Genomic DNA, 14,132 nt, shown 5'->3' with positions numbered 1-14,132 from the left:
TAAAAGCATGTTTCATGCTAATAAGGTAAACTTCACTAGAAAACTGTGGAAGAAAAAGAAGTAAGCAAGCAGAGAGTACAAGGAGGAAGCAAAGAAAGAGGTTTTGAGGCTTAAAAGTCTTGTGTCAAACTATGGATGTATGAGTATATATTTACTTCATATATAACAAAGTCATACAAATACATAGTTCACAAACCTAACGCATGTAATACATTATCTTCAGTGCGCAACCCAGAATTTTTTTTAAGCCGCGTGGGAAGAAATTGTAGGTGAGTGGCAGCCCCTGTATTGTGACCAAACTCTTTAGTAACCACCCAAAAACAGCCGGGTGGGTGCTGAAAAGTGCCGGGTGGTGCGCCCAGCTAAAAGAGCCTGGGGAGTACCCTGATCTTACCTAGTTCTGTTACAGAGAAATCACAGACCTAGGAATGTTGTTTCAGGTTAACATACCATGTTATATTGCTTTCACCTATTTCTGTTCTGAGTCACAGAGATAGGGTATTTTACTAGACATATTATTGCTAGCATGGATAGTAGACAGCAGAGAATGTATATGAAGAAATTAAATGTGTGGAAGTTGGATACCTAAAGAGTAAAAATGGAAGATATTTGTATTCAGTAAGTCATGTAGGAAAAATCAGAAGACTATTTGTATAAAGTATGTTGGTATGATATATTATATCCTGTAATATATATATCATCCACATAAATGCAATTAGTAAGAAATGCAATGTATAGAGGGTGAGAATAAAAATTAGAATTAAGAGTCCTGCTTACCCGCAAATTGTGATTGTAGAGGAATGTAGCGTTGTTGCATGGTCTGATGCTAGCAAAAGAATGGTGGAAAGCACCTTCAGTGTTTATATGTAGGATCTAATTATGCTTCCATTACTCGGATAACACGCTGCAGGTGCATGCATACACAATGAGTGCACCCCCCTGCAGCGTGAGAAGAAGAGATGAGTATTATCCTCCCCACCCGCTAGCCAGACTCCTTCACAGGCTGAGCCCGGGAGTTGATCGGCCCCTTAGGGGTGGGTCATACGGGGGATTGAAACAGGGCTAAACACAGACTACTTCTAGGCTGTGTGGAAGCTCAGGCACCACAAAATGTGGCGCCCCATCCCCCGCAAATCGTGTCAGTCAGCGGGGGGTGTCCATGAACAATAAAAAAGATGTGTATGCATGTCCCACAGTTATCTCATAAGGGGGGCATGATTGAATCCTATTATTAGGTCATATATCTAACCTATATGAAGACCCATATAGTGACACTTTGAGCCATATCGTGAACCGCAAACTGGTTGTCAATGAGGGGCGGTGTTAAGCACATAAGAGGAATGCAATATAATCATGATTGGTAGTAATACATTAACATCGAATCAACAATAATGACATTCACATCAAATCAGCAGAAAACCTTCTGTGGGGTACCATGAAAGTAACAATTCATACAGGGTTATATTACAGTTAGGAACAGGATATTCAGTGCAGATAATGGTTGTGCATATTTATGCAGACCCATATATTTCAACTTAAAGCTAGATGATGAACCACAAATCTGTTGTTTCAGTACCAGATTGTTGGACATGAAAAGAAAGAGAAGTACAATCTAGTCATAATTCATACCAGTACTTTGTCATGAAGTTAGCAATGATCAAATATTAACAGCAACAAATCAAGAGTACCATTCTATAAAGTACAATGCAAGTACAGAGTTACTCAGGATTACATGCATTTTTACAAATCATTATATACAAAAGGCAATAAGGACCCAGTCCAAGGTCAATTTAGTGTTTATATTAATGTTTTTTTAGTGGCCAATGTGGTGTTACGTGAATAACCCTTGCTTTACGATATATTATTTGCTAGATAATAGTGGGGTAGAGGAAAAGAGGAGATCATAAAAATGATTTAAAGCTCAAAGTGTCATTTAAGCCTGGAGGTTTATTTGCTTGTAGTTTAACAATCCATTTGGATTCTCTTTTGAGTAATTTCTTATCTGTATCCCCACTGCGGGGATTAGTAGGAATACAGTGGAGACCGAAAAAATTGGATCACTGATACATCAAAATTGTGTTTGCTGCCAACGGGATGGCATATTGGCGGGATAATTTTACCCACTTCAATGGAATAAACATGTTCATAAATATGTTTTTTAAATGGGCGTTTTGTTTTGCCTATATAGAAAGATCCACATATACATGTTATCAAGTAGATTACATTGGAAGTTTTGCAATCTATATAATACGGTGATCTATAGGGGGTGCCATTAGGTAGTGTTATACTGTTAGATTCTTTAATCCAATTGCATTGTTTGCAATGGCCGCATTTATATGTGCCAGGAATGCTTTTGGTAGAGCTCGGAGGTAGAGAGTGATGGAAATGGCTGGAAATTAAATGCTCCTATAGTGATTTGGATTTGCGATATGTAATTTGGGGTTTTCTACCAATAAATTTCCATACGTTTGGATCAGAGTAGAGAATGTGCCAATGTTGGCTCAGGGTGTTATAAATGAACTCATGATTATTATTAATATTATTATTATTAACTCATATTCACCCTAATATTCCATCATATGGTACTCAACAATTTTGTTAGTTTAAATTATTCCTACTTGGTAAGCCATCATATTTTGCCTAAGATTAATATTCTTACTTTCTACTAATTCCTATATCTAGGATCTATATCTCCTCTAGGATATATCTATATCTTCTGTTTTATGAATGTTACATACCAATATGATTGCAATCCAAACATAACAACCAAGTTATATATTATTAATTATATTATTTCAGTGTATCAACACTACCTTAAGAACTACTGTCCTGAATAGATCACTCAGAACCGACCTTTATACCACCTGTAAGTACTATTTTTGCTACTATCTTATAATTTTCCTATTCAAACTAAAACTGAGGACCCTATACCAGATATATATGGATCCCTTCTCACTATATTTGCGAATTGAAAAAATTTGCAATATAACCATCATTGCATATGACAATTTACTATGTATAGTTATTTGTGATATCCAACTGTCACTGATATATAACCTTTCTATGTACACAGACCTTAAATCGTATAAAGTCACATCCCCCTGAGGAAGCCTAATCTGGGCGAAATGCGTCGGAGACTTGTATATGGAAAACACGGTCTTATTAATTTTTTTCTTTTATTTTTCATATACATTCTCTGCTGTCTACTGTCCATGCTAGCAATAATATGTCTAGTAAAATACCCTATCTCTGTGACTCAGAACAGAAATAGGTGAAAGCAATATAACATGGTATGGTAACCTGAAACAACATTCCTACTTCTGTGATTTCTCTGTAACAGAACTAGGTAAGATAATGTATTACATGCGTTAGGTTTGTGAACTATGTATTTGTATGACTTTGTTATATATGAAGTAAATATATACTAATACATCCATAGTTTGACACAAGACTTTTGAGCCTCAAAACCTCTTTCTTTGCTTCCTCCTTTTACTCTATGCTATTCTTGTAATTTAAATTACCAAAGAGGGAGGCCCAACTGTACAGATCTTGAATCCCTTAGGGGCCACAGGGAACATCCCTACTCCTATCACCCCCTCCTTCCCTATTTGAAGTAAGCAAGCAGTCTAAATTTTTGTCAGTAGACATCTGAAAAAAATTCTTGTTTCTTTTAAGAACGACTATAATAGGCAGTCCAGGAAGTGTTTTTTTTTTTTTTTTGTACATCTTGCTAAGAAACCAGACGGGTCTGTGAAGTTTCTGTGAATATCCTCATTTACCTGTTTGCTGTTGGCTACATTAACCTGTTCTGTATTTTGTTTGAAGTAAGTATATTTTCCATAAGTGTTTGTGTGTGTGTGTGTGTCTGTACATGTATGTATTTCAGATCTATTGGCAGATGCATAGTTGCGTGTATGTATATGATACAAAACTGTTTATTATATATATATGTATATAATTCTGTGAATTTTTTTCTATATATTATTGTGGCAGACAGCATGGATGTTGCAGATAACCTTGTGACCAGCTCAACTACAAATGACTATATATATCCTGAAATGGTAACATATGCCATCAAAAATGTGATCTTCGTGCAAAACATTTTCATACCCATCCTGTACTGCATCGTTTTTACCTGCGGACTTGTTGGAAACACCTTGGTTTTGTGGATACTGATATGGTTTAAAAAGCTGGCATCTGTAACGGACATATATCTTCTTAATATGGCAATTTCTGACTTGCTCTTTGTTGTCTCCCTTCCATTTGTTGTATACTCAATTAAATACCAGTGGGAATTTGGAGATGCAATGTGTAAAATACTGTCTGCAGTATATTATTTTGGATTTTTCAGCAGTATCTTCTTTGTAACAGTTCTAAGTATAGACCGGTATCTAGCAATTGTCCATGTGGTCTTTTCTCTCAAGTATAGGACTGTACGCCTGGGCATCATTATCACTTTGTCCGTTTGGACATGTTCTTTTCTCTTTTCCCTACCTCACTTTATTTTTCACAAACAGAGTATATATTATGAATTTAAACAATGTACAGTTTCTTATCCAAAAGGCCAAAGTAAAACAATGATAATTTTGTCATATTTGCAATTGAACATTTTTGGCTTAATAATTCCACTTGCAGTTTTAATTTTCTGTTACTCTCGTATTATTAAAAATTTACAAAACAGTAGGAGCAGGCAGAAAAAATATGCAGTTAAGTTGATATTTATTCTTGTCACTGTGTTTTTTATTTTTTGGACTCCTTATAACATTGTAGTGTTTTTTAAGCTTTTAGACATATTTGGCTTATTTGATTATGGTTTTTCTGATGGATTGGATTCTGCAATGGATATAACACAGACAATATCATTTGTCCATTGCTGTATAAATCCTATTATTTATACTTTTGCAGGGGAGAACTTTAAGAAGCATTTATTTAGGATGTTTAGCAAGCTCCTGAAATGTTCGAAAGTAAATAAAATATGTGGATCATTTGAAAGCTCAGGTTTAGATCATGCATCTAGCACCATAAAGGACTCTCGAACTTCATCTTTTACCGAAGCTGTTGTATAACATGGCCTGTACTTTGCAACAAAAATAAAAATATTGTCCCACATTCTCTGACCTGACTATAAAGGTAGTTTGAACCCTTACTACTCTTGTCCAGACCCTAAAAACTTAATACAATTCCTGAAATGAATTCTAAGCCTCAAAGGTAATCTTTACCAGTTAACCTAAACCCATATACTCTAAAACACTTTTAACCTGACACTATCTCAGTGAACAATATGTATAAAAACTAATAAAAATGAATCTGTCAGAAAACAAAAAATTACATTGAAACAGGGATTCATAGTGTCATAGCCTACCCGTGGCTGTGTTTATTTTCTTTTTTGGTTTCACACCCCTAGTGTTACCTGGGGCTATTGAGCATCCCTTCCGATACATGTGTTCCTTTAGGCAGCCTTTTGTTTATTACAAGTTTGCTTAAAATTAGTACAGTTTTGTGTGCTGATAGTTGATGCTGTTTTTATCAAGTATATTTTTCATTTATTCTGCTTCCACGTCCCTGATTATGAATTGCTAGGATTTTAACAGTATAGAAATATATTAGGCACGTGAAGTTAAATGTGAAATAACTTTGTTTAATGACAGATTGTTAATGTATATTTCCCTACTGATCACAAAACTGTGTTTTGTGCACTTTGCATTTGGGTCATGCATTTTACTCTGATGGCCTCTGTGACCACGTCTGGCTGCACATTTTTTTTTTTTGATAATGTTTTTACAAATGTATATAATGATTGGACAGAGTGCAGTCAACCAAACCATAAAATTACTACTTTGAACACAGTGTTCCTAAAGCCTGCTATTTGGTTAGGAGGGTGGTGGAAATAATAATACCTAGCCTAGGTAGATATATACATTATAAGCTATGTCACCGGGGTCTGTAGCATATAGATTGTTTTGTATTTCACAGCAAGGTTGTGTGCACAAATACAGTCAAATAGTATTTATCAAACAAGCCTATTTCTAGTTTGATAATTATTTTGCCATTCAGCTCCTTCCCCCATGACCGCTTACCAATAACAATGCCCAGAGATTACAGACCATTAAAACCAAACTGAATGTTGGATGCGGAATCTGAAGAACAAAACTACACATTAATACAGTCATGAAAAAAAGAAAGAACACTCTGAAATCCACAGGACATCATAAAAAGACATCTAGTCCTACCCAGTGCATCTAGCTGCATCTAACGATTTAGTCTAAACTTTATAGTGGTAAAACTTACAACAGATTCCACTGTCTTTATTTATTTAACAAAGCCATAACGGAGAATTCATGTGTGAAATTCTAACCTAACCTTAAGGTGCGTACACACTTCCAATTTTTATCGTTCCAATCAAACGACGAACGATCGATTGGGCAAAAAATCGTTCGTAAAAAAGTAACCAACAACGCCGACGAACGAGGAAAGTCGTGTGTACGGTCGTTCGTTGATCGTCCATGTTCAGAGCATGCGTGATGAACGAACGTCCGTTCACTTTCCTGTCGTGCACATAGTTCCTCTATCGCTTAAACGATCGTATCTATTGTGTGTACAATATCTACGAACGATCGTGTCGTTACCTCTATGTGCAGTATCGGTGCTATACGATCGTTCATATATATCATGCAGGAACGTTAGTCGTTCGTTTTCCGACGATAATAATTGGAAGTGTGTACGTAGCTTAACTCTGATTCAAAAGCTGGTAGAACCACCATTACCAGCAGCAGTTTTTGTATGACATTAGTTCCTCACATTGTTGTGGAAGAATTTTGGCCCACTCCTCTTTACAACATTGCTTCAGTCCATTGAAGTTTGTGAGCATTCGTTTATCTGCAGCTCTCTTAAGGTCCTGGCCATCATTTTAATTAGATTGGACTTAATTGGGCCAGTGCAACATCTTGATTCTTTTTTTCCACAGCAATTCTGCTGTGTATTTGCTGGTGTACATTGTCTTGTTGGATTACCAACATATTTGCAATTTCTCTGAGCATTACAAAATCTGAATTTATGGTGAATTTGCTAGAGCATCCACTCCTGGGAAAATTGGCAACTGGCTTGAATGTTTTCCACTTGTGAATAAACTCCTATTGAAGGATCATGGACTTCAAATTGTTTGAAAAAGGCCTTATAACCCTTCCAAGATTGATAGGCAGCAACAATTGCGTGTTCAAGATTATTGTTAATGTCTTTCCTCCTTGGCATTGTGTTAATGCATAATTGAAAGCTCCAGACCTGAAAGTTGCAATAACTTCTGGTTTTATAGAGGTGGTTCCACTTGCTAATGATTTATAATCAAGTGTATTTGATTAGCAGCATCTGGCTTACTTATTACCCTAATTTCATTGTAAGGTTGTATGTATATTTTACACACTGCTTTTTCATGTTGACTTCTGCACACACATAAAATTTAATTTGTTGCATTTGCCTAATTTTTATGACCTTATTGACCCGGGTATATATGACCATTTTTTTTTTATTTTTTTATTTTTTTTACATAAAACCTACATTGAAAAAGTGGATACTTTTGTTCATCATAACTGTTTACTATAGATAGCTTATAGTTTTAGCTTTATTCAGCAAGGTGCTCAAATTGCCTTATAGTAAACCTGATGTAAAAAGAAATAGAAGGACTTCCATTTCAGACCTTTGCTATTCCTGTTTCATTACTTGTATCTGTCTGCCATTTAAAAACCCTCCTAAATGTACAGTGCTGAGTAATATGTTGTCGCTATATGAGGGAAATGTTTATACTCAATAAAAAGTCAAAATTCTAATTTGTAGAATATTTATTTCACTGTAAACTATTTTCAAACTTAAACCCTCAGAGTAATTACTTTTGCTAACTCCAATTGTACCAATTAGTGCATCAAACATAAAAGTGTTTTTTTATATTTAAACTCCTAAACTCCTGTTTTTTATATTAATACAGCTACAACTATGTGGTTTTGATTTACTGTTCACATAGTATAGCCAGTGTTCTCCCCAGAAATTTTTTTCAGCCGGGTGGTAGGAAGCTGTAGCCGGGTGGTAAAAAAAGGGGTGTGGCAAAACACAGCAAATTTAGTGCACCCAGTTGTTTATGCCATGGGTATCCAGTAACTTCTTATTGTTTCAGTGTTCTACCTTCTCCCAATTATTTGTTACAATTTATTTCACTGTAAACTATTTTCAAACTTAAACCCTCAGAGTAATTACTTTTGCTAACTCCAATTGTACCAATTAGTGCATCAAACATAAAAGTTCCTGTTTTTTATATTAATACAGCTACAACTATGTGGTTTTGATTTACTGTTCACATAGTATAGCATATATATAGTACCTTAGTTATAGGTACATATAAAGTTTAACTATTAAAAATCCAGGTAAAAAGTATGATAATGCAAAATATAAAGAACACCCAAGTTGGTCTTGCAGCCTTAGATGAAATTTGATGACATGGTTTAATAAAAAGGTATTATTGCTGCTAAAGAAAAAATTTGAATCCAAATGTAAATAAAGTGTCCATTTAAAAAATGTATTTTGTCAAATTATCAAACTGCTAACTAACTGACAATATAAATAGAAAAAGATGTTCACTGTAAAGTTCAGAAAAAGAAAAATATCCAGAACTTCAAAACCAAATGCTAGATTGTCTTATTACCTAATGAGCTATCTAAAATATTTTTAAGAAGCATGAGAGGGAACATGGTATTGTAAGATAGAAAACGATCTCCAAAGTTCAGCACCGATTTTCAGTGAGCAGAATTTGTCGTACTTTTTTGATGTGGCAATGTATGATGTTTTTTTGCCAATGGCGAGGAAAACGTTTTGAAATTTTTAGCTATATTTGCTGTCCCTGGGGGAAGTTTCTCTTCCAGATAGGTTTCAGAAAGGAGACAATTAGAAGTCCCATGGTCATGGTGATGGACAATCTCCATTTTTTTGCAAACAAAAGATTACTAAAATGGCCAGAAACATGGAAATTTAAAACACCGAAATGGCACGGGCACAGAGGTAAGTGGTCACCTATTCTAGTAATTACGGTATGTTACTTCAGTTTACATATACTTTAGCACCTCATTTTTTGTTTTAGCAATACATGCAATACATGTCTTTTTAAGCCCCTGTTCATTTTTTGTTAGTGGCTAAATTTTGCAATGCATGCATGTCCCAAAGCATTAGAGACATTATCTAGCCTGCCAAACAAAGCATCCAAAAGCGAATAGTAAACAATAGAGTGGTAACAAGGCACTAAGTAGAGTATCAGGGAAATGGGTGGGTTGCATGTAGCATCCCTGTACAGGTTGTGGTTTTGTGGGAAGACCTTGGTTAATTTCTGTGGGCTTCAGGGTAATTACACCTCCCTTTATCAGGTCTGAGTGGATATGAATGCAGAGCTGGTTGCTAATGGTTAGCATTTTTGTTCCTGTTATTGGGGCTGGTATTGCCAAAGAAACACATTGACCAATTGCTTTGAATCCTCTTAACCATTTCTATTATAAAAAGAAAATATTCAAAATGTTAGTTTCTAGACTTATCACTTATATACCTGATCAGAAATGCAGCTGCTTAGCTCTCTGCTCACTCTCCCAGCATTGTACTGAGACAGCCCCTTTCACCGACTATACATTTGATTCAGAGACAAACTTCCAGCACAATCGAAGTTCTCTGTAATATCTTTATTGGAGATCATTTAGAAACTGCCTACATTTATCAGCCTAAACAGCCTTAATAATAGCAAATTCCCCAACTCACAGAATTTGCAAAAATATCCTTCCCACACAAAGGTCATGATGATTGGGTGACCTATGAAAACACTAGTAATACAACAGACACATTTACTTATAAAAGATACATATAATATATATACAGTGTGTTAAAAGAAAGTAATATATTAAAGTATACAACTGATACACCAAAGTTCAAAATATCAGAAACATAACTTTAAACATGTCCATCTGTGATTCTGTCTGGAACAGATTCTAAAAATATATACAGTTTTTTATGTTCCAGTCGCCGTCTCTTTAACGGGGGAAAAAATGGACAAATCACTCCCATGTCTGTGCAAAATATGTTTGGAAGCATTGGAGAAATTTTTAGTGGAAATATTTTTTACTCTGTATTTCACCCTTATTAATGCTTACCAAGTCTTGTTCTCTGGTATCTAGTTATGCATCTTTCATACTGTATTGAAAATTTAGTGCATACAATAAACACAAATTAGATTTTTACCGATACAAATATAATTATATGTGGTAGGTGTTTACCTTGACTCCAGTCAACTCAGCTTTTAGATTACACTTTTGGTTTTGGAGAGTTGGGAATTTGTGAACTCTGTTTTGGTGTTCCTTGATTACACAGGATGTAATATTTGGTTCTGCAAAGTTATGTTCCTGATTTTAGGAATTTGTGTGTACATGCTGTATGCGTTTATTTGATTTTTTAGTGTGTCTGTTGTATTTATTTTAACATGTCAATGTGAATGTTCCCCACTGATTTTCTCTGCAAAAAATACTTTAATTACACCTTGCTGTTAGCAGTCATTTAGTACAGCTCTGCAATTCGCAATTTGGTGCAGTGATTTGCAATTCCATTTACAAAGGTGAGTATCTATAGCAGTATCTGCTATCTTTAGCAATGGTTGGGCTGCCCAATATACAAGGTAGGTTTTAGTCTCATCTCTGCCATAGGTGACCTTAACAGGCATTACAGCTCTCCTATACCATGTCTGCCATCCAGCATAGTCTTCTGTAGCATCTCCATTTTGCAGTTTTTGTCCCCCTGCTACGTTGGTCCACTTAGTTAAAAAAGAAACTTTAGAGAAACCCTGAGCTTTGAGTAAAATTATGTCTGAGGCTTCTCTTTTAATTTTTTTTTTTTTAATGCTGCCCCTCATTTATTCACAGAGCAGTGTGTCTTGTTATGAATTACGAAAACTACTCCTATTACATGATTTTTCAAAACAAGCTGATGTGATATTGATTTAAATAAATAGGCTATACAATATTTAAGAATCCTCATGTATTTGTCCATGTAAATAGCATGGTTACTTTGATATTAGACTCCTATCTGAACTTTCCAGGCTGGTAAAACTCTTAGTTCCATTTGCTGCCTACAGGATAAATAGCACGTCCAACTCCAAGCTTCTTATTTCCCATTCAAGGCTGTATCTAATTACTTGCTTGGGGCCATGTCAGCTCTTTAGCTGTTTTGCAAAACATATGGAAATTATGATAGGATGTAAAGTGCCCTTATCTGCAACAAGTCATACATGATTGCTTCTTAAACTCCTAAACAGGATAGAATTTTGACTGTTAAGATAAACATTTTTTACCTGTATTTTTGCATATGATGGTATATGCAATGCAATATATCACAATGTTTTATCAGTAAAAAATCTGATAAAAATTATATCCTGAATTTAAATGATTAAAAAGTAGTGGTCATAAAGGGTCAACGAAAAACCGTATACACATGGGATTACCTTATTGTGTTTTATGCGCTACTTAGCTTTGATGTCAGAAACCCAGAGCGATCAGGCACTTAAAAAAACAATATTGCAGAAGGGACATTGCCTGACCCTTTCTGCAATAATACCCTGCCTGATCATTCAAACTTTAAAATGAAGATTTGTTCCTCTTTAAGTACCCAGTGGCTCACTCACTATTTTAGTTACTTGTTTAGTATACCATTGAGCAGTACCGGCCAAAGATGGTGACGCCCAGTGCTTCTTCTGCACCAGGATGGCGCGGGACCCAATTGAGGACTTCTCCAGCATGATCAATGCATATGTGGAATTAAAGGAAAGTGTGTCAGTTTTTTTTTTTTTTATCTTCAGTTTAGTTCTACTTTTATTAAATTATTCATACATTTTTTTATTTTTTCTGTGTGTAAAAATGAGTCAAAGCATGAGTGTCTGATTTTTATAGACCTTTTTCCCCCAATCACTAGAAAGGCAAATAGAATATTACCATCAATAAAAGAAGAGACAATATAGTCATTCTACCTTGCCATTGTATTCACCAGAGTCTAGTTTTCAGTAAACCAAGTCCATAGCACATGAATAGTTTGCTTTCATTCTAGTGGGTTCTTTAACATTGTTTACATGACAACAACCAGTAAAAGTTTGCATACTCTTCATCATCCAATATTGCAAATGCTTATGTGGAACGAGTACCAAGCACTAGACACTTCCGTGCTCAACCTCCTCCACCACAAATACAATTGGTCAGTCACTGGAATGTAGGACCAACAGAAAAATCATCAAGTCTCTCATGCATGTACAATGAATATATACTAGCTTCCTTGGTTATTGTCCTATTGTGTCTGTTTAACTATAAGTCAATCCACCTATGCTGTTCTGTACTATACATCACCAAGGATCACTGTGTTTCGCAGGAGCAATGACCAGTAGCTGCTTGCCAGATAGTGAGAATAATACACAGGAAGATAGCTGAGAAAAGAATTTGATCTTTCTTCAAGAGTTACGTTCTTTTTCCCCTCTCAATTTCTTCAGCGTCAAACTCCTTTTAGTGATGATCTTTTAATTATCAGATTTCCCTGGCTTTTAGTAGTGCTTATTAGCCATTTTCTATCTTGACATACAGTTTCTGGAAAAAAAAAAAAAAAAAGGCCTCAATCTTTTGAACTTTTCATGATTTTATATTGTGACAGAATAGTCACAGAATCACAATGTATTGGTTGATTTTTCATTAACAGGATCTATCAGTTTGGCACACTTGGACATTGCAATTTCCCCCTTCACTCTTTGTAAAATTGATCCATCATCATGCTTGGGGTCACATATTAGTGGAAAACAAATTTCCCAACTGACGCATTTAGTAGACTGTAGTGGATTTTCTTATACAATTTTTCTTTATTTTTCTTCATTCTATCCTCGTCATCTTTTTAAACTGTTTCAGAAAAAAAGATCCTCTCAGTTTGATGCTTTCACTGGCCTGGCCTAATTTATGGCTGGGAATAATATGAATATTGAGAACACATTTGTCTATTCCCAATCATGGCGTTAACTTTGAGGGTTAAAAATTCAATTTGGGTCTCATCAGACCAACGAACTTCTAACCACTTAAGAATCTGTTGTGTGCCTTTTTGCTAACCTAAGGTGAAATGCCAGTTTCATTTGCCATTTCCTCATAATAGCTGTGACTAAAGCATATACCAATGTCTACCAAAATGCTTTAGTCTCCCCAATTTTAGCTACTGAGACTTGTATATCCTTTGGGGTTTGTCGTCTAGTATAGATCTTGATGTTCTTTACACACTCCTTATTTTGAGGTCACTTACTTTTGATGAACTTCCTTTTCTGATGAGATTTGTAGCCGTTTTACTTTGTTCCCACTTCCTAAAGATTATTAAACGTTAAAGTTTAAAGCTTAAAGTTGAGCTCCAGCCTTACCTTACTTTTTGCACACTTGTGGATAGTTCTTTATTGTGGTGGAAGCAATTGATCTCATTAACCTACAAACTTTTGAGACCTTCATATAAAAACATCAGGAGTTGGAACTGGAGGTGACCTAATTCCACCTCATTTCTTGTGTAATGGACCAACAAGGTCTTCCAGCCATATGTGATGTTCTAGCCCTCTACTTTCAGCCTTTTTCTAGCTGTCATGATAGTCATCAAGTCTGAGAATCATGTGTTTGGAATTCCTAGAATAGTCTGTGTAGCGTATCCAGAAATGCCTTTGCTCGGATACAGTGATTGGGAGGCAGGGCTGTGAGATGAGAAATCCCTTTTCCATGCTAAAGTTTACTATTCTGCTGTTTTTGCTAAATGACTTATGCTAAACATTAGAGACTCTAGACACTCAGTGAAGACATAAAGTGGTAACTGCACAAGCATGATTTGTGACTTTTTTTATGATTTAGGCTACGTACACAGTGCAATAATTGTCGTTGCAAAACAAATGATTGACGGACGATCAATGATTATGCATGATTATTTTGAGCGATTGTATAGTTCACAATTCTGTTCAAATATAATCCACCAATAATGTACACACACTAGATATGATTGAACGATGCAGGAAGTAACGTGTACTAGAGAACTAGAGAAGGTATACTGCAGAACCATCACTGAATGACCGT

At 35.4% G+C, this 14,132-nt stretch overlaps 2 protein-coding genes across 2 annotated transcripts in view; both read left to right on the top strand.

The window, feature by feature from the left end:
- IMMP2L (inner mitochondrial membrane peptidase subunit 2) overlaps window positions 1–14,132 on the top strand; it is a gene marked incomplete at its 5' end in the record, with an annotated part of 413,525 nt that overhangs the window by 20,098 nt on the left and 379,295 nt on the right.
- LOC140323994 (C-C chemokine receptor type 4-like) lies at window positions 2,822–7,530 on the top strand. The gene is made up of 2 exons (XM_072401516.1): window positions 2,822–3,824; window positions 3,994–7,530. The coding sequence occupies exon 2, from the start codon at window positions 3,999–4,001 to the stop codon at window positions 5,064–5,066; it is 1,068 nt and encodes a 355-aa protein (XP_072257617.1). The 5' UTR covers window positions 2,822–3,824; window positions 3,994–3,998; the 3' UTR covers window positions 5,067–7,530.

Source organism: Pyxicephalus adspersus, chromosome 2 (assembly GCF_032062135.1).
Source record: "Pyxicephalus adspersus chromosome 2, UCB_Pads_2.0, whole genome shotgun sequence".
Lineage (NCBI taxonomy): Eukaryota > Metazoa > Chordata > Amphibia > Anura > Pyxicephalidae > Pyxicephalus > Pyxicephalus adspersus.
Note: the sequence above shows the minus strand (reverse complement) of the source record. Positions and strands in the feature narration are given on the sequence as shown.